The sequence below is a fragment of the Silene latifolia genome, chromosome 8 (genome assembly GCF_048544455.1).
Source record: "Silene latifolia isolate original U9 population chromosome 8, ASM4854445v1, whole genome shotgun sequence".
Lineage (NCBI taxonomy): Eukaryota > Viridiplantae > Streptophyta > Magnoliopsida > Caryophyllales > Caryophyllaceae > Silene > Silene latifolia.
In genome coordinates, this window is record NC_133533.1 from 46,575,711 (window position 1) to 46,593,729 (window position 18,019).

Here is an 18,019-nt window from a genome sequence, read left to right on the forward strand (position 1 = left end):
TAATCTTCTCCACCATCTCATGTACCATCTCTGGTCCTAAGACCACTGCCTCAACACTATCGTCCCAACAAATTGGACTCCTACATCTCCTCCCATATAAAGCCTCAAATGGCGCCATGCCAATACTGGTGTGATAACTGTTGTTGTAAGAAAACTCAATCAAATCCAATCTCTGCTACCAGCTACCACCAAAATCCATAATACAAGCTCGCAACATATCCTCTAGAGTATTGATGGTCCTCTCCGTCTGGCCATCTGTCGCAGGATGAAATATTGTACTCATCTTTAAGGTAGTTCCCAAAGACTCCTGCAACTCTTTCCAAAACCGTGAGATAAACCTCGAATCTCTGTCAGACACTATATCCTTAGGCACCCCATGCAATCTAACCACGTTCTTCCGATAAGCCATAGCTAACTGTGCCTTAGTCCATGTATCTTTCATTGGCACAAAATGAGCTGACTTGGTCAAATGATCCACTATAACTATATCATGTTGTTACCCTGTTGACTCATCGGTAAACCCACGATAAAATCCATAGAAATGGACTCCCACTTTCACTCAGGTACCTCAAGAGACTGAATTTTACCTTGTGGTCATCGCTGCTCCCCTTTCACTCTCTGACATGTCAAACAACAAGCCACGAACTCAGCTGTTTCTTTCTTCATCCCAGGCCACCAGAAAGTCTTTTTCAGATCTTTATATAACTTGTCACCGCCTGGATGTACCGAGTATGGTGTGCAATGAGCCTCTGTCATGATCATCTTTTTCAGCTCCTCATCACTAGGGACACACCACCTCCCATCAAATCTCATACTACCATATGTATGAATAGAGAATCTAGACACTGTCCCATTCTCTACTCTAGCTCTCCACTCCACTATATTGGGATCCAACGCCTGTTTACTGCGAATATCATCATAAAGGTCTGGCTGCACTGTCAAATCTCCCTTGGCATCCTCTTTCTGGATCATGTGTATCCTGAACTCCCCCACCTCATCTCTCAATCTCATCAAAGATATAGCTGTGCACAAAGAATGCACACTCTTCCTGCTCAAATCATCTGCAACCACATTGGCTTTCCCTTCATGGTAGATAATGTCCATGTCATAATCGCCAATCAACTTCATCCACCTCCTCTGTCTCATGTTCAACTCCTTTTGAGTGAAGATGTACTTGAGACTCTTGTGATCAGAAAATACCTTAAAGGTCACCCCATAAAGGTAATGTCTCCAAATCTTAAGAGCAAACACAACTGCACCCAACTCCAGATCATGTGTAGGGTAATTCTCCTCATAGCGCCTCAATTGCCTAGAAGCATAAGCAATCACTTTCCCATTCTGCATCAACACACAACCCAGCCCATTCTTTGAAGCATCCGTATACACCTCAAAGTTCTCACTCCCTTCAGGCAATGCTAAGATTGGAGCTATGGTCAAACGCTTCTTTAATGTTTGGAACGCTGTCTCACAACTTTCATCCCAGCGAAACCTGTTCTCTTTCCTCATCAAAACTGTCATAGGTCTGGCAATCTTGGAGAAATCTTTCATGAACCGTCGATAATATCCTGCTAAACCCAAGAAACTCCTAATCTCAGCCACATTCTTTGGTGCTTCCCACTTGGTAACTGCTTCAATCTTCGCAGGATCCACATCTACCCCATTCTTTGAAATTACATGCCCAAGAAAAGCTACTTCCTCCAACCAGAACTCACACTTGGACAACTTTGCATACAACTCATGTTCCCTCAAGGTTTGCAACACCATCCTCAAATACTGCTCATGCTCCTCCTTAGTCTTAGAAAAGACTAAGATGTCATCTATGAAAACCACCACAAACTTATCCAAGAACTGACTAAAGACCCGGGTCATCAAATCTATAAATACAGCTGGTGCATTAGATAACTCAAACGACATTACCGCATACTCATAATGGCCATACCTCGACGTGAAAGCTGTCTTTGGTATGTCCTCCTCTCTAATATTCACCCGATGGTAACCTGACCTCAAATCAATCTTAGAAAAGACTGTTGCACCACTCAACTGATCAAACAAATCATCTATCCTTGGCAAAGGATACTTGTTCTTCACCGTTACTCTGTTCAGCTCTCTGTAGTCTATGCACAACCTCAGGCTCCCATATTTCTTTTTCAAAACAGAACTGGTGCTCCCCATGGTGACACACTAGGTCTAATGTATCCCCTCTCAATCAGATCATCTAACTACTTCCTTAGATCCTCCAACTCCTTAGGACCCATACGGTACGGTGCCTTAGAGATTGGCCCCGTCCCCGGTTTCAGCTCAACACTAAAATCTATCTCCCTCTTTGGTGGCAACCCCAGAATCTCCTCTGGAAAGACATCTGGAAACTCTCCCACAACTGGTATCTGCTCAACTGTCGGACTCTCCACTCTGTGATCCCTCACATGGCACAAGATCAACGGGCACCCCTTCCTCAGACAGGACTTCAAGGTCACTGCTGCAATCAACTTAACTTTGGGTTTGACAACAAACTCACGATAAGATACACTAATCCCCTTAGGACCTCTCAGAGAAACTTTCTCTTGATGACAATCTATCTTAGCTTTGTACTTTCCTAACCAATCCATCCCGACTATCATCTCAAAACCGTCTAAAGAAAATTCCAACAAATCTACAGGTAGATCAACTTGCCCAACTATCATGGACACACCTCTATACAACCTCCCACAAGATACAGACTCCCCCGAAGGTATAAGAACTTCCTCTCTTACAGACTCATACTCACTCAAACCCAAACTTTTAATATGACTCGATGATACAAACGACTGTGACGCTCCCGAATCAAACAAAACAAAGGTATAAACACCATGATCAAGAAATATACCGGTGATAACGTGAGCATCATCCTCAACTGCTTTCTTCTCCATCATAAACGACTTGCCCTTTGGTCTTCTACCCACCTCCCGGACAGTACTAGCTGAGGTAGCCGGTTTAGCACCCGACCCCTGGTTGTTGTTGGTGTTCGTAGCTGGTCTCTGATAAGAATTACCGCCATTGCGGTTACCCCCACCATTGTTGTTCTGACCTCCCCTGTTGTTCCATGACCCAGCCGGTCTGTTACTAGCATAACTCTGTGTAGGACCTTGTGAAAAGCTTCCCTGTGACGGTCTCTAGAAACCCTCACTCATCGCACTGGTGCACTCATGTCTCTTGTGGCCCATACCGCCACAGTTGAAACAGGTCATACCCCACCTACCACCACTACTACCACGGCCTCGCCCGTATGAAGCCCCAGCACTGAACCTCGAGCCCGATGAATATGCTCTCACCTGATTATGGTTATTCTTCTTATAGTTGGATTGACCACCCCCTTCACTTTCAACTTTCCTCTTCTCAGCACCCCTCTCTTTGGTCATCTCAACCAACCTCCCAGCCCTCCCAGCTCGCTCATAAACTTCCTTTACATCTGTAAGGACTCCCACCGGTAGCTTCTCCATGATCTTGGGGGTCAACCCCTTTTCAAACCTCAAAGCTAAGTTGTCTTCACTCAGCCCCATATCCTCAGCATATCTGGACTTCTCATTAAACTGGCAGTAGTAATCAGCTACCGTCATATCGGATGTCATCTTAAACTCATCAAACTCTTCCCTCAGCATACTCCTCACATGTTCCGGCACAAACTCACGCCTCATCGCTTTCCTGAACTCATCCCAAGGTATTGCAGGTAGCCCCTGCTTCATGTACATCTCCATAACATTCCCCTTAACCTTATCCCACCACTCACCAACCGCTTCCCTCAGGTAGAACGGAGCCTATTCCACCTTCAACTCCTCCGGGCAATGAACTAACTCAAGAATGTTCTCCATCTCTCTGTGCCAATTATCTAGCAGAATTGGCGCCCCCGTACCCTTATACTCCTTAGGGTTGAACCTAGCTATGTGAATGCTGATTTTGGTGTGATCAACATCCTTATCCTTTCCCACTCGTTTCAAGGCATCCGTAAGAGCATCCTAGTACTCCAACATCTTCACTATATCATCAACCATCATACTCTCAGCTCTAGCATACAAGACGTTTCTTTTTGGCGGCATCTTGAAACTATATAAGAGAAAGGTAAACATAAACACTCATACCAAAACCCAAAACATGCATACGACCTGTATAAAACCCACTCGATCGAGCCCCTCAACCCACTCGATCGAGTCACCCCTCTTACTCGATCGAGTGCCTCGACTCCAGAATCTGACCAGAAACTTTTCTAACACATACTCGATCGAGCCTCTAACCCACTCGATCGAGCTGACCCCACTCGATCGAGTGCCCCTACTTACTCGATCGAGTGCCCAAAATCTCGCTTCGGCCCAAAAAACGTAAACTACCCACTCGATCGAGTCAGACCCACTCGATCGAGCCATGCTGACTCGTAAACACTACCCGCAAGTTCATCTTACTTTCCCAACATTATATAAAACTTCTATACTTTCAACATAACAACAACAACTATGCATGCATATATACGCAACTCTTTATATACTCAACAAAACAACTTCACTTCCGTATTTCTAACATGCTACATTATAAGTCAATCAATGTGCTTCATTCATCCAACATACAAATCACATATCTATCAATTTTAATTCCCCATATCTCCTATCCTCCACATTCACATATCCACCAATTCACATCACATGTTACTATATAAACACTCAAGTAAGAAGACTACACATACGATCCCAACACGTACCCCATGTGACCGGTTCAAAATTGTAGGGCGAGTTCGCGACTTTAGGACGCCTCCCAAGCCTTTGCATTAGCTCCTACAACCTCTACCCCGGGTTCATTTTAATTTGACTCCCTATGTTCATTAGGTTCATTGGTTACAAGTTTCAGGATCATCGTTCTGATACCACTTTGTGACACCCCCATACTCCAAGTGCCTTACCAGGACCACTTAGGTATAGGAACGTCACCATCTCGGTTACCCGAGGAAATGATAATCATAAGACAATAAAGAGACGTACTTTAAAAGTAAATATAATTTAAGTGATTACATGTCTCAAACCAAAACTGTCAAATGAAATACAACCAATCCAAAACTGTCTACTAATAAAACTGAACAACTACAGGACATCGTCTGACACAACAGAAGACTCTTCTAACTGCAAGTGATGACTCATCCCAGCTAGCCCATATGCATCATATCAAACCTGCTCAATAATTGCTTACCATCCCCGAATGGATTACCACAGTTTTTAAAACATTAAACGGGGTCAGTACTAATTACACAATCAAAGCCACTTTGAAACAATCATACAAACAACTCACACACAATCCCAATCTCCATCTCCAATCACCTCATAACTGACTACACACTAAAGTGCGTAGCCCTGCCAGAGTACCCATCGCAACAGATACTCCTCGCCGCCAGTGAGGGACCGCAGCCGTTTCCATCTAAGCCCCGCTCATCTCCATTGAGCGATAAACCCATGTTCATTGATGTGCACATCCCTTCTGTGGCGGGTTCCACAGAAGACGAATCAAGGGCATGAAGTCACTCCCGTAAGTGACTCCACTCATCCTGGGACGCACCCCGAAGATCACAGACAGTTATATACAACAACAACAAACAGTATAAGCCAACAACCGCCAAGATCACCAACAATGTAATTAATCAACAACTACAGCACAATCACCACACACATCATGTAACTAATATTGAGTAGGAAAAACCCTACCTGGAAAGAAATCACAAACTCATACGATATAATCAGCTACTCAGAATCTCTCCTCAACAAAGCCTCCTCCTATACATACATACATACATACATATAATTACTGCCTTAACCATATGATCATAAAAACCCCCAAATCCCGAAATTAGATTTTAACCAACATTAACCAAATACTATAAAAATGATATGTAAAACTTACCCACGACGCAAGGATCACAACGGTACAAAGAACAAAGGAAACCGACACCTCTATCTCCGGGATTTGCTAATAATGCGGAAGAACAAGGCAACGTAACTTGAATTCTCTCTTAACAGTGAATTAGGTTTTGTAAAAGTGTTTAAAGAAGATGACGAAACTTATTATATATTAATCCGCATTATTAACAAAACCCGTCAAATAACACCCGTAACCCGACTTACTCCATTGAGTGCCACTTACTCGATCGAGTGTCACTTACTCGATCAAGTGCCAACCTTACTCGATCGAGTAGCCTACACGCAGATTACTGTTTTCACATAAAACCATACTTACTCGACAGAGTAAGCCCCACTCGATAGAGTACCCAAAGATTCGTAAACCCGTAGTATTACAGAGAAGTGCACATTAATGACTTGAGTTTGGAGGGACTCGTGTGGTTGAGACACGGCGTATGGCAGGGATCCAGTTGGCTTCCGGACACGGTACGACTGGGCGTGTCCCGGTACCTATTTGTTGTTGTTGGTATGTCTGGGCGTATCTCGGTACCAGTGTGGTTGTCGGTATGTCTGAGCGTGTCCCGGTACCGTGGTGGTTGTGGGTACATCTGGGCGTGTCCCGGTACCGGTCTGGTGGCCGTTTGATAGCGTCTCATTCATGTTATAGTCATGTTACATACTCACACACTTTGAGTTGTGTCACACATTATTTATTTATTGAAACTGACATTTGTATGTCTGTGTAATTGTCACCTATTTCCGAAGTGGCCTTTGTCGATCCATATGATATTTCCGATCATATGGGGAGCAGGGTGAGTATATGTTTTGCTTGTTGACGTGAACAGGATTCGGGCCGCGCTACGGAATTTGGAGTCGAGAACTTAGCCACTAGGTGGATGATATAGTCATAGACGACTCATTCGTTTACGTTTATAGTTTGTAATCACTAAACTTAACTTATTTATTTATAAGAAATGTTTTTGATTGTATCTCCGATTTACCACTTCGGGAAACCGAGATGACAACATCTCCCAATTACCTTGGCCGGGTACGAAGGAGGTGTTATAACGTCTCCTTTCATATAAGTTTAGTCAAAAGTGTGTAGGAGTTTTAAAAGAAACTTTTATTAAGCTTAAATTTTTAAATAGACACCTAATTCACCCCCTCTTCCTCTTAGGTGCTCCCGTGCTTGACTCTTTACATAGAGCTGAAACCATGGAACACCTCTTTTTTAGTGTGACTATAGTAAAAAGGTGATTAACCTTGTGGGTTAATGGATTGAGGTTTCCATACCTGTAATACTACGGTTTTATGAGTCTTTGGGTACTCTATCGAGTGGGGCTTACTCTGTCGAGTAAGTATGTTTTTATACGAAATAGTAGTCTGTCTGATGGGTACTCGATCGAGTATGTGTGGCACTCAATCGAGTAAGCGGCACTCGATCGAGTAGGTTACTTACTCGATCGAGTAAGTTGGTCTTACGGGTTGTTTTAGCCGGGTTTTGTTAATAACGCGTGATTAGTATAAAAGGTTTCCGTCACCTTTCTTAATCAGTTTTCACTTTTCTAAAATCTTTCAAGAGAGAAAAAGAGTTACGTTGTTCTCCTTCTTCGCGTTAGCAAATCCCAATGGCTAAGGGGGTCAGATCGTCGTGTTCTTTACACCGTTGAGTTCGTCGTGTCGAGGGTAAGATCCTTGTATAGTTTTTATGTTATTTCATTGAGTTTGGTTAAAACCCTAATTGGGTAGATTTAGGGGTTTTTGGGTGATTTATATGTATGTGGTAGTAATTGAATGTATACATGTTATAGGAGGAGGATTCGTAGAGGAGAATTCTGATTAGCTGCTAGATCGTCTGTGGTGATTGCTGTTTCAGGTAGGGTTTCCCTACTCAGTATTGGCTACATAGTTGTTGGTGATTGTTGTTGTGATTGTTGAATAATTATAATGTTGGATTGGTTTTGGTGGTTGATAGTATATTGTTGATTGATTGTGTAACTGTCTGTGTTCTTCGGGGCGCGTCCCTGGCTGAGTGGAGTCACTTGCGGGAGTGGCTTCACGCCTTTAATTCGCCCTCTGTGGAACCCGTCACAGAGGGGATGTGCACATTAATGAACTTGGGTTTATCGCTCGATAGAGATGAGCGGGGATTTGGTGGGTACGGCTGCGGTCACCCACTGACGGCGTGGAGTACTTGTTGCGATGGGTACTCTGGCAGGGCTACACACTTTAGTGTGTAGTCAGTTGTGTGGAGATTGGAGATGGAGATTGGAGATTGTTTGAGCTGTTTGGACTGTTTCTATTTCTGTTTCATTGTGGCATTTGTTTATGTAATCAGTACTGACCCCGTTTAAATGTTTTAAAAATTGTGGTGATTCATTCGGGGGTGGTGAGCAGTTATTGAGCAGGTATGTTTGATGCGCATGGGATAGCTGGGTTGAGTCATCACGAGCTGCTTAGAAGTCTTCCGCTGTGTCGAACTTTGTTCTTAGCTAGTTGGTTTAACATTTGAGGACCTTTGTATTTTCTTTTGCCAGTTTCGGTTTTGGTTGTATCGCTTTAAACTTTATTATTATTAAAGTACGTTTCGTTATTGTCTATTTGATTATCATTGCCTCGGGTAACCGAAATGGTAGCATTCTCATGCCTTAAGTGGCCCTGGTAAGGCACTTGGAGTATGGGGGTGTTACAATACCAACGCATGCAATACTCGACTGGAGTCTGAGAAGGAGGGGGACAAAAACAAAGGTAGATCTGATTTTTGCAGTGATCAATGCATGTATCTACCATGTCTGGAGGTAAAGAAACATGAGTAAGTATGACCTTACTCTAACTTGCCCTTGAAAGATTGTTTCCACCATGGAGGAAGATTTGAAGATTAGATTAAGGGGTACTACAAAACGGCACTGAAAACATATATAAATTGGATTTGGAGGCTTATTGGCAGTGATTGAATGATGGATGGAGAAGACTAAGGTTACTATCGTGCTTCTTTGAGTTTGAGAGATGGAAATAGTATCGGCTTTTGTTGGATGAGGAAGAAAGATAGGGTTCTATATTTTTTGTTGGTTTTATGTAAGGTATAGTGTTTGGGCCAAGTTTGTTGAGCCCATTGTTTGTTTTGCGTTGGAGCGAGTCCAGTTGTCTAGCTACCGATGTAATGGCTCCGATCTTCTTTTTATGGTCAACTATCTCTTTTTTTTTATATATATATATAATATACTTACATTTTATAAAAAAAAAAAGAAACACAATTGAGGTAATTTAGTTATGGACCAATCGAAAATGTCAAAAGCGTAATGCTCATATGGTTTCTACTTTCTATAACTAAATAACCTACTAACTAGGTTTGTGACCTGTGAAAATCAGGGGTTTATCTGTTTTAGTTTTGTTATATTATAGTATTGTTAAGCTTTGTCCGAGCAATTAGTTAATCCATTTAAAAAGATATAGAGTCTTGAAATACATAAAAATTAGTTAGTTAATGGCTTATTTCTTTGACAATTTTGGTTTATTTGCAAAACTATATATTGTACTTTAATTGTTATTTTGATTAATATACTAATAACATGTTGTTTTTAAAAAAAAAAATACCTTCAATGAATCCATTCATTCATGACACCCATGTGGAAACCCGTTCAACAAATTCATGAGTAACCCAACCAATTGATCAACATCCGAGCAACATGCCCTAATCAAATAGGTAATGTAAATTGTAAATTATAAATAAGAGGTTAAACTTAGTTCATATGATCTGTATGTTACTAAAATTGTTGAAACTACACATACCTTACCGGCTATCGCGTCTTCACTTCAAATCTTTTAATTGCTTTGGTTTCTACTTACATTGAAACGCATGTGAGATGAGAATTATTTTAATTTGGTATGAATGTGAACGTATCAACAGTCATTCGACAAAACATAAATAATAAATAAACGAAATTAAATTTTACATTATTGATCCTATAATTATAAATTATTTGCCTTCAAAACCTTAGGAACATGGGTTACTGAAAATGAACAAAATTAATTTCAAAGTTTCTGAAATACTAATTTTTTTTTATGAAACTGAAAACAATTAGTCATTCACATTCATGTTGTCAATCTTGTTGTCAGTTCATAATATATTATTGATTGAAATGGAGAGAGTATTTGTTTAAGTAATTCTAGTATTTCCCTTATTCATATCGACATGTTTCTCCAATGAACTATCCCTACCAAAAAAAAGCATTGAGTGATTAATAACAAATAAAATGGTGGAATTTGATTTATGTAATATTAACCTTATCATTATTAATTTAAGTTTTCTCTTATATATAAAATAAAGAGGGCATTAAATCATAAAGATGTAAGTATATTTACCTTTGAATAACACAATTCCACAAATCTTGATAGCGCATAAATGAGAACAAAACAACGTATATGTGAAGATTAATAATGTGATGAGTACTTCATAACCAATGGAACTTAAAAATAAATAAATAAATAAATAAATTATTAATTTAAAACTTTAATATATATACTTACCTTACCTTAATATACTTACCTTGATGTTGATACAATGATATGAAAAACTATTGACACATACAATTCTTTGAGTGATGAGGTTAAAAAAAATATTAGCTTGCATTTTGGCTCACAAATGTTACTTTCCATCAAATATTTATAGTCAATTGAGATAAGTTTTATGATTTTTGGACGTCTTTTTTTATTATTATCAAATTTAATATATAAATAAATATGTAGCAAGGTTTTATAACTTTTGAGCACTGTTTTTCATTATTAGCAAATTTAATATAAACATAAATATAGAGTAAGGAGAAATGAAATGTAAAAGGTTTGTTTTAATTAATTAATTAATTTATTTTTATTTGCTCAAAATATTCTAATTTAAAATTTAGTATGAATTTTGATTTTTAATTGTTGTTTAATTTATCTAAAAAATTAAAAGGCTAAAGTTTAATGTTTGTTATGCTATTTGCATTTAGTGTTTCAATTTTTTTTTCTTTTTTTTTAAATAAGAAATAATGATGTGACTTGCTAGGATTTTAATGGTGAAATGAGATAGTTTTGGCTTGCCTTTTTATTTTATTTATAGATTTATAAATTTATAGATAAATGAATAAATCAATGTCATATAATAATTTGATAATCCACGGACTTGTCATGTCACATTTTTTAGGTTATCCTTTTAATAAAGATTTTATAGAATACTTTTCAATTTTTCAACTACACCTATAATTTTGTAAACACTAGTAGTTAATGTTAATTTTGTAGGGATTAAAAACACTATTTTGTTGAGGGAAAGAAAAAGGAAATCTGAACGTTTAAAAATTTTTTTTTAAAAAAATGCGCATCCGGGGAATCGAACCCCGGTCAGTACCGTGGGAGGGTACTATGATACCACTACACTAGATGCGCTGTGTTGTATGTTTAGTCGCTACGTAATATATATTCCTACAAACGCGAATATAGAGACCTATCAATCAAACATTAACAAATGGTTTCCAAAACTAAATTTTACAGTAGATTAAATCAACCAATTGACCTGCATTGGATTGGAAAACTAATGTTTGAATAGAGGATCACTTATATCTGCATTTTTGCCATTTACATATAAAAAAACTCAATTAAATGTAAATGAATTTGTAGACGAATTTGTGATAATAGTATGTCATCAGCAGAAAAAATATGCTAAAGGCCCATTAAACTTCAAAAAAAAAAATATACTAAAACAAGTTTTCCCATTCTGCTCTAACACATCCCACCTGTTTTATTATTTAAATATTTAATATATAGATGGATTCCATCAAAAGAAACTAATAATAATATCTGAAAACTAAACCACGCCTTTGTTTATTCTCCAAGAAATCCCGGCTTATATAAACCCAACACCCCATAACAATTCCATCACATCTTAAATCTTACAATTCTTACCCCCATAACAATTCCATGGCGCCAACACTACTAACCCCAGCAGAAGCCACCCTAGGGAGCCACCTGGCACGCCGACTAGTCGAAATCGGCGTGTCTGATGTGTTCTCAGTCCCAGGCGACTTTAACTTAACCCTCCTTGACCACCTCTTAGCCGAACCGGGTCTGAATCTAGTCGGGTGCTGTAACGAACTCAATGCCGGGTACGCAGCTGATGGGTATGCTAGGTCACGTGGTGTTGGCGCGTGTGTAGTTACATTCACTGTTGGTGGGTTGAGTGTGTTGAATGCTATTGCTGGAGCGTATAGTGAGAATCTTCCTGTTGTTTGTATTGTTGGTGGTCCTAATTCTAATGATTATGGGACTAATAGGGTTTTGCATCATACTATTGGTTTGTCCGATTTTTCTCAGGAGTTACGTTGCTTTCAGACCGTCACTTGTTACCAGGTACGTACCCGTTAACGAATTAATTAATGAATATACTGTGTGACCGTGATAAGTTTATTGTAAAACCGTCTAATTATTATGATTGTTTTATTTTAATAAAGGCCGTGGTGAATAATCTGGAGGATGCGCATGAGCAAATAGATAGAGCGATATCGACAGCATTGAAGGAGAGTAAACCGGTTTATATTAGTATAAGCTGTAATTTACCGGCGATTCCTCACCCTACTTTTAGCCGTGAGCCTGTTCCTTTTTCTATCTCTCCCAGGTCATTTTCTATTTTTTGTTTCCTTTTATGTTTCAATTAATTTGATGTCATCTATTTAGAACCTCACATAATAGTCTCGGTATCACCCGCTCACAATAGGGTGGGATGATACCATTTAATAAAACTCATTTTTTTTAATACTCGGTATAAAATAATCATTGATGGAATGTTAAATGTTAATTTAAGGAGATTATGGTCATAACTCATAATCGGAATAATATCGATATTATTGAATAAGTTACTCCGTGTAAAATAATCGGAGTATTATATTACTATGTTACTAATGTTAGATGGAAGATATTGTGATTATGTTTAGATGTTTTGACTTTTGAGTATTATAGGTTCGGATTAATGTAATCATTGAAAATACGAACAATTATCAATAATACAGAATTACCTTTATGAATTATGGCTTCTCTACTTTTAAGATTCAACGTAAAAATTTTATTTATTTTTATCTACTAGAACATTTATAACCTGGTTGACTGCTATTGGAATTACATCCAGATGAATATATTACTATACACTACCTTTTCTGCCATAAAATCTTAGAGTGTGTGCTTTTGCTTGTTAGTTCCGACATGCGAAACGTCCTCATCTTTGTATCTATGTGTGTCAATCAAATAGGATGAGTAACCAGTTGGGGCTGGAGGCAGCTGTGGAAGCAGCAGCTGAGTTTCTGAACAAGGCCGTGAAGCCAGTGATGGTGGGTGGGCCGAAAATGCGTGTGGCAAAGGCAGGTAATGCTTTTGTTGAGTTAGCGGATGCAAGTGGATATGCAATGGCCGTGATGCCCTCAGCTAAAGGGCTAGTCCCGGAGCACCATCCCCACTTTATAGGCACTTACTGGGGAGCAGTGAGCACTTCTTTCTGTGCTGAGATAGTTGAATCTGCTGATGCCTATCTATTTGCCGGTCCAATATTCAATGACTATAGCTCAGTCGGCTACTCATTGCTTCTGAAGAGAGAAAAGGCGATTGTTGTCGAGCCTGATAGGGTAGTGATCGGGAATGGGCCCGCTTTTGGGTGTGTTCTGATGAAGGATTTCTTCAAGGGATTGGCTAAGAGGATACAAAAAAATACAACAGCTTTTGAGAACTATAGTAGAATATTTGTTCCAGATGGGCAGCTTCTTGAGTGTGACCCTAAAGAACCTCTGAGAGTCAATGTTCTTTTCCAGCATATCCAGAAGATGCTGTCCAGTGACACTGCTGTCATTGCTGAGACCGGGGATTCTTGGTTTAACTGTCAAAAATTGAAGCTTCCCAAGGGTTGCGGATATGAGTTCCAAATGCAGTATGGGTCAATTGGTTGGTCTGTTGGGGCTACTCTTGGTTATGCACAAGCTGTTCCTGATAAGCGAGTTCTTGCATTCATTGGCGATGGTAGTTTTCAGGTAATTAACAATTGTTTCCTTGCTTCTTGTATCTCTCAATAAACCTCTGATGATTTCATATAGATAGTGTAAGACTGACTGGTTTTATTCATGATCGATCTTTATAGGTGACTGCCCAAGATATCTCGACTATGCTGCGAAATGGTCAGAAGACCATCATCTTCCTGATCAACAATGGTGGATACACGATTGAAGTTGAGATTCATGATGGTCCATACAACGTCATTAAGAATTGGAACTACACTGGTCTTGTCGATGCCATCCACAACGGAGAAGGAAATTGCTGGACAACCAAGGTAGGGCTTCAATCCTACAATCTAAATTGGTTTTTTCATCATTGTATATATTAGATGGGGTATCTCGCAATAATTGTATTGCGATACCATCTAATCTGAGAATTTGTTTTACTCATATCTGACGGAGTCTTTGGGTTTGGCATCAAACAAACAGGTATTTTGTGAAGAGGAGCTGGTGAATGCTATTGAGACAGCTACTGGACCGAAGAAGGATTGCCTCTGCTTTATCGAGGTGATCGTGCACAAAGACGACACCAGCAAAGAGCTTCTTGAATGGGGATCCCGAGTTTCTGCTGCCAACAGCCGCCCCCCAAATCCTCAGTAACTCCATCCTTTAGCCTGATGACTGGAAATAATTTCCGAAATCCCCAGTAGTAGAAGACTTGAAAACTTTCTTTAGGGCACATGATAGAAAAACCGTCATATTTTAATTAGCAATGACTTTGCTGTGCGTAGTTATTTTTAGTCCTGAACGTATGTTGAAACTTGACATTTAAAGTTGAGATTTGTTGGGGCCGGTCTAATAATGTTGATATTTGTTTGGTTTTCTTTAAAACTTTCCGTGTCGGATTCGCACAGTAAGACACTAAGAAGGCCGGACTTGGAGAGGGCAATAGCTCAATTCAGTCCAGTTTTGGAAATTAAGTTCTAATCCCTGAACACCGAAGTTTGAAACCTCTGTGGTTGATGCGTGTCTTCGAATATTGCACTTTGTAGTTTCTGGTTGATCCATCTTACTCTTTATATGCTTGCTTGCAGCATTGTTACAGTGTTACTGGTACTCACCACCTCACCGGAGTCACTTTACTGTGAGTTTGTGACTCATGTCTTGATTTTTCATCTGTCGGCCACTTGGCATAGGCATTGGCAATTTGGCATTACAGTTACCTTCAAACTCCTCTGGTTTTCACCTTAACAAAACAAAAATAACCTGCTCGCTAACAAAGGTAACAAATCAAACGATAAGTCTTTGGATTTTTTTAGAATGCAATTCTAAATAATGCTGTACAAGTAATAATATATTATGAAGGAGATGAGTTACATACTAAAAAGTTAAATAATCTAGAGACTCCGAGAGAGGACAAAGAACTAGACATATATGTTTCTGAAAAATTTATGTTTTATTATTCTACGAGACATTAGCCCTCCTAACTCCAACCGTATTTCACCCGGATTTCTACGCTTTCCATATACGAGTGAGTACTAAGGACATTTTTGTCGGATTAATGATAGTTGAATTCTTTAATTTGTTGTAACCGGCTTTTGTTTCGAGTGGAAACGTTTTTTCTAGCTTTCAAATTTTTGCATGTTTGATGTGAGTTAAGCTTGCAGAACCGAATAGCGTGAGTTTATATAAATTTTGACCATGATAATCAACAAATCAGAGTGGCGCAGCGGAAGCGTGGTGGGCCCATAACCCACAGGTCCCAGGATCGAAACCTGGCTCTGATATTAAAGAGAAAGCTTCCTGCCCTTTTTTACCAAATCCGCTTTTTTTATACTGTTGTACTCCTCTGTCCGCATCTTTGTTCAATGCCATTTCCACTACGCATAAAATCCAGCTAATAAACATACTGGCTCCACAATGATTTGCTATCACCGCGCCATCTTTCTCGAACATTCTGCTGGAAAAAATCGAAAGAAATTTTACCTTTGTCAAGAAATCACAGAAGCATTTTTGGTCGATCCATGATAAAACAGTCGAGAATTCACATACGACTGATAGTCTGATACAAATTTACAAGTACATGGTAAAGAATTCCTGTTATTCAATTGTTGATGAATTAAATGAGTCTTCAGTCTGGCTGTAACTGTAAGTGTACACAGAGATGTTTCTTCCAGAAAATAAGATCAATGACATAAAAACATTGCTGTGAAAATGAGCACTCAAAGGAAAACGGGCCATGGCATCCTTGTTCTATCTTTGTTCACTGTTGCTCTATGAAGCACAGCCTTGTATTTTTCATTGCTCATAATCTAGAAAACATACCGAAAATGTAGTTGGAGTTTAGAAATATACTCGACTTACCAAAGAGTAGACATAGCAAATCAGACTCGACCAAATCCGTACCCTGATAAACTGACATGAAAATGATTTCTAACCCGAATAATTTTGATACACATAATCTCTTTATGGATAAATCCATGTAGCACGGTTTTATTAAAAAAACTCGCTGAAGTATGGATTATGAAATGTCGATTCACCCATAAACTGACATTATTATATATTACCTACCGTATGGATTATAATACTAATAGTCATATTCTAGCTTTGAGCTGGTTGTTATTCACTCATAGGATCATAATTATTGCTCTATTCCTGATTAATTTTTCTCCAAGAATGTTAACTCTATTCGCTCTCTCGAATTGTACTCCGTATATTCAAGTTTTTGAGTTAATAAATCAAGTAAAACAAGAGTATGTGAATGAATGTAATTTGTGTGTTGTATTCATTATCGAAGCCGCGTACATTTATACAATTCTAGTGTGAATAATAAAACTAATCTTTGCCTATTTTACAAATATATGATTACGATATGATATGATCACGATATTATACATTTCGTGATATTTGCCTAATATTGTGAACACAATATGATGCAAATATTGCCCCCCTCTTCAAGTTGGAGCGTGTATGTCAGAAACGCCCAACTTGCCAATCAAATCTCCAAAACGTGGACGACCCAATGCCTTTATCAGAATGTCAGCGAGTTGAGAATGGGTATGAACATAACATGGAGTGATAACCCCATTGCGAATATGATTACGAATGAAGTGACAATCAATCTCGATATGTTTGGTGCATTCATGGTACACCGAATTATTAGCAATATGCATAGCACTTTGATTATCGCAATGTAACCGAACGGCGGTCATGTATACTAATCCCGAGACCCTCGAGCAAGCCCTTCAACCATAAGAACTCGCAGGTTGCCGATGTCATGGCACGATACTCAGCCTCAGTGGATGAGAGGGAGACCGTTGCTTGTTTCTTCGTTTTCCAGGAAATGGGTGAACCACCTAGACAAACAAAGTATGCGGTAATAGAACGACGAGTGATTGGACAACTCCCGTAGGCAGCGTCACAATAAGCCTCAAGATGCAAATTCGAATCAGCCCGGAAAACGATTCCTTGTCCCGAACGACCTTTCAAATATCGAACAACACGTAATGCAGCCTCCCATTGTGATTGAGTTGGTTTTTGCATGAATTGAGCTAGAATATGCACCGAATAACATATCTCGGGTCGAGTAAGAGTTAAATAAATAAGCTTACCAACCAAACGACGATACTTCGCTCCATCTTCGAGAGGCGTGTCATTAGCAAGAGCAAGACGATGTTTCTCATCCATGGGAACACTAACTGGCTTGCATCCAAGAAGGCCCATTTCGGACAATAAATCAAGAGTGTATTTCCGTTGACAAAGAAACAAACCCTTCGACTTACGGGCCACCTCAAGACCGAGAAAGTACTTTAATTTACCCAAATCCTTCATATAAGAGCATTGACTCAAGTAGGATTTAATGGCGGAAATAGCATTCGTATCATTCCCAGCAATCACCAAATCATAAACATAAACTACAATATCCATTTCAACTTCATTGTTACGATATGTAAATAAAGAATTATCGGAAGCGCTCATAATAAAACCATACGAGGATAAAGTCATAGCAAGTTCGCATATAAACTAGAATATCCATTTCAACTTCATTGTTACGATATGTAAATAAAGAATTATCGGAAGCGCTCATAATAAAACCATACGAGGATAAAG

At 39.2% G+C, this 18,019-nt stretch overlaps 1 protein-coding gene and 2 non-coding genes across 3 annotated transcripts; 2 read left to right on the forward strand and 1 right to left on the reverse strand.

Annotated features, from left to right (window-relative positions):
- Window positions 1-11,256: 11,256 nt before the first annotated feature.
- On the reverse strand, window positions 11,257-11,327 carry TRNAG-CCC (transfer RNA glycine (anticodon CCC)). Its single transcript has one exon. It is a non-coding gene; the product is annotated as a tRNA-Gly (tRNA).
- A 343-nt stretch (window positions 11,328-11,670) lies between these two features.
- LOC141594323 (pyruvate decarboxylase 2-like) lies at window positions 11,671-14,935 on the forward strand. The gene is made up of 5 exons (XM_074414417.1): window positions 11,671-12,287; window positions 12,389-12,552; window positions 13,180-13,948; window positions 14,056-14,244; window positions 14,399-14,935. The coding sequence occupies exons 1-5, from the start codon at window positions 11,859-11,861 to the stop codon at window positions 14,567-14,569; spliced, it is 1,722 nt and encodes a 573-aa protein (XP_074270518.1). The 5' UTR covers window positions 11,671-11,858; the 3' UTR covers window positions 14,570-14,935.
- A 689-nt stretch (window positions 14,936-15,624) lies between these two features.
- TRNAM-CAU (transfer RNA methionine (anticodon CAU)) lies at window positions 15,625-15,696 on the forward strand. The gene has a single exon. It is a non-coding gene; the product is annotated as a tRNA-Met (tRNA).
- The last annotated feature ends 2,323 nt before the right edge of the window (window positions 15,697-18,019 follow it).

Coding starts and splice junctions, on each gene's coding strand:
- LOC141594323 (XM_074414417.1), top strand. CDS start 11,859: ATGGCGCCAACACTACTAACCCCAGCAGAAGCCACCCTAGGGAGCCAC. Junction 12,553..13,179: donor CCTTTTTCTATCTCTCCCAG/GTCATTTTCTAT, acceptor TCAATCAAATAG/GATGAGTAACCAGTTGGGGC. Junction 13,949..14,055: donor TTGGCGATGGTAGTTTTCAG/GTAATTAACAAT, acceptor CGATCTTTATAG/GTGACTGCCCAAGATATCTC.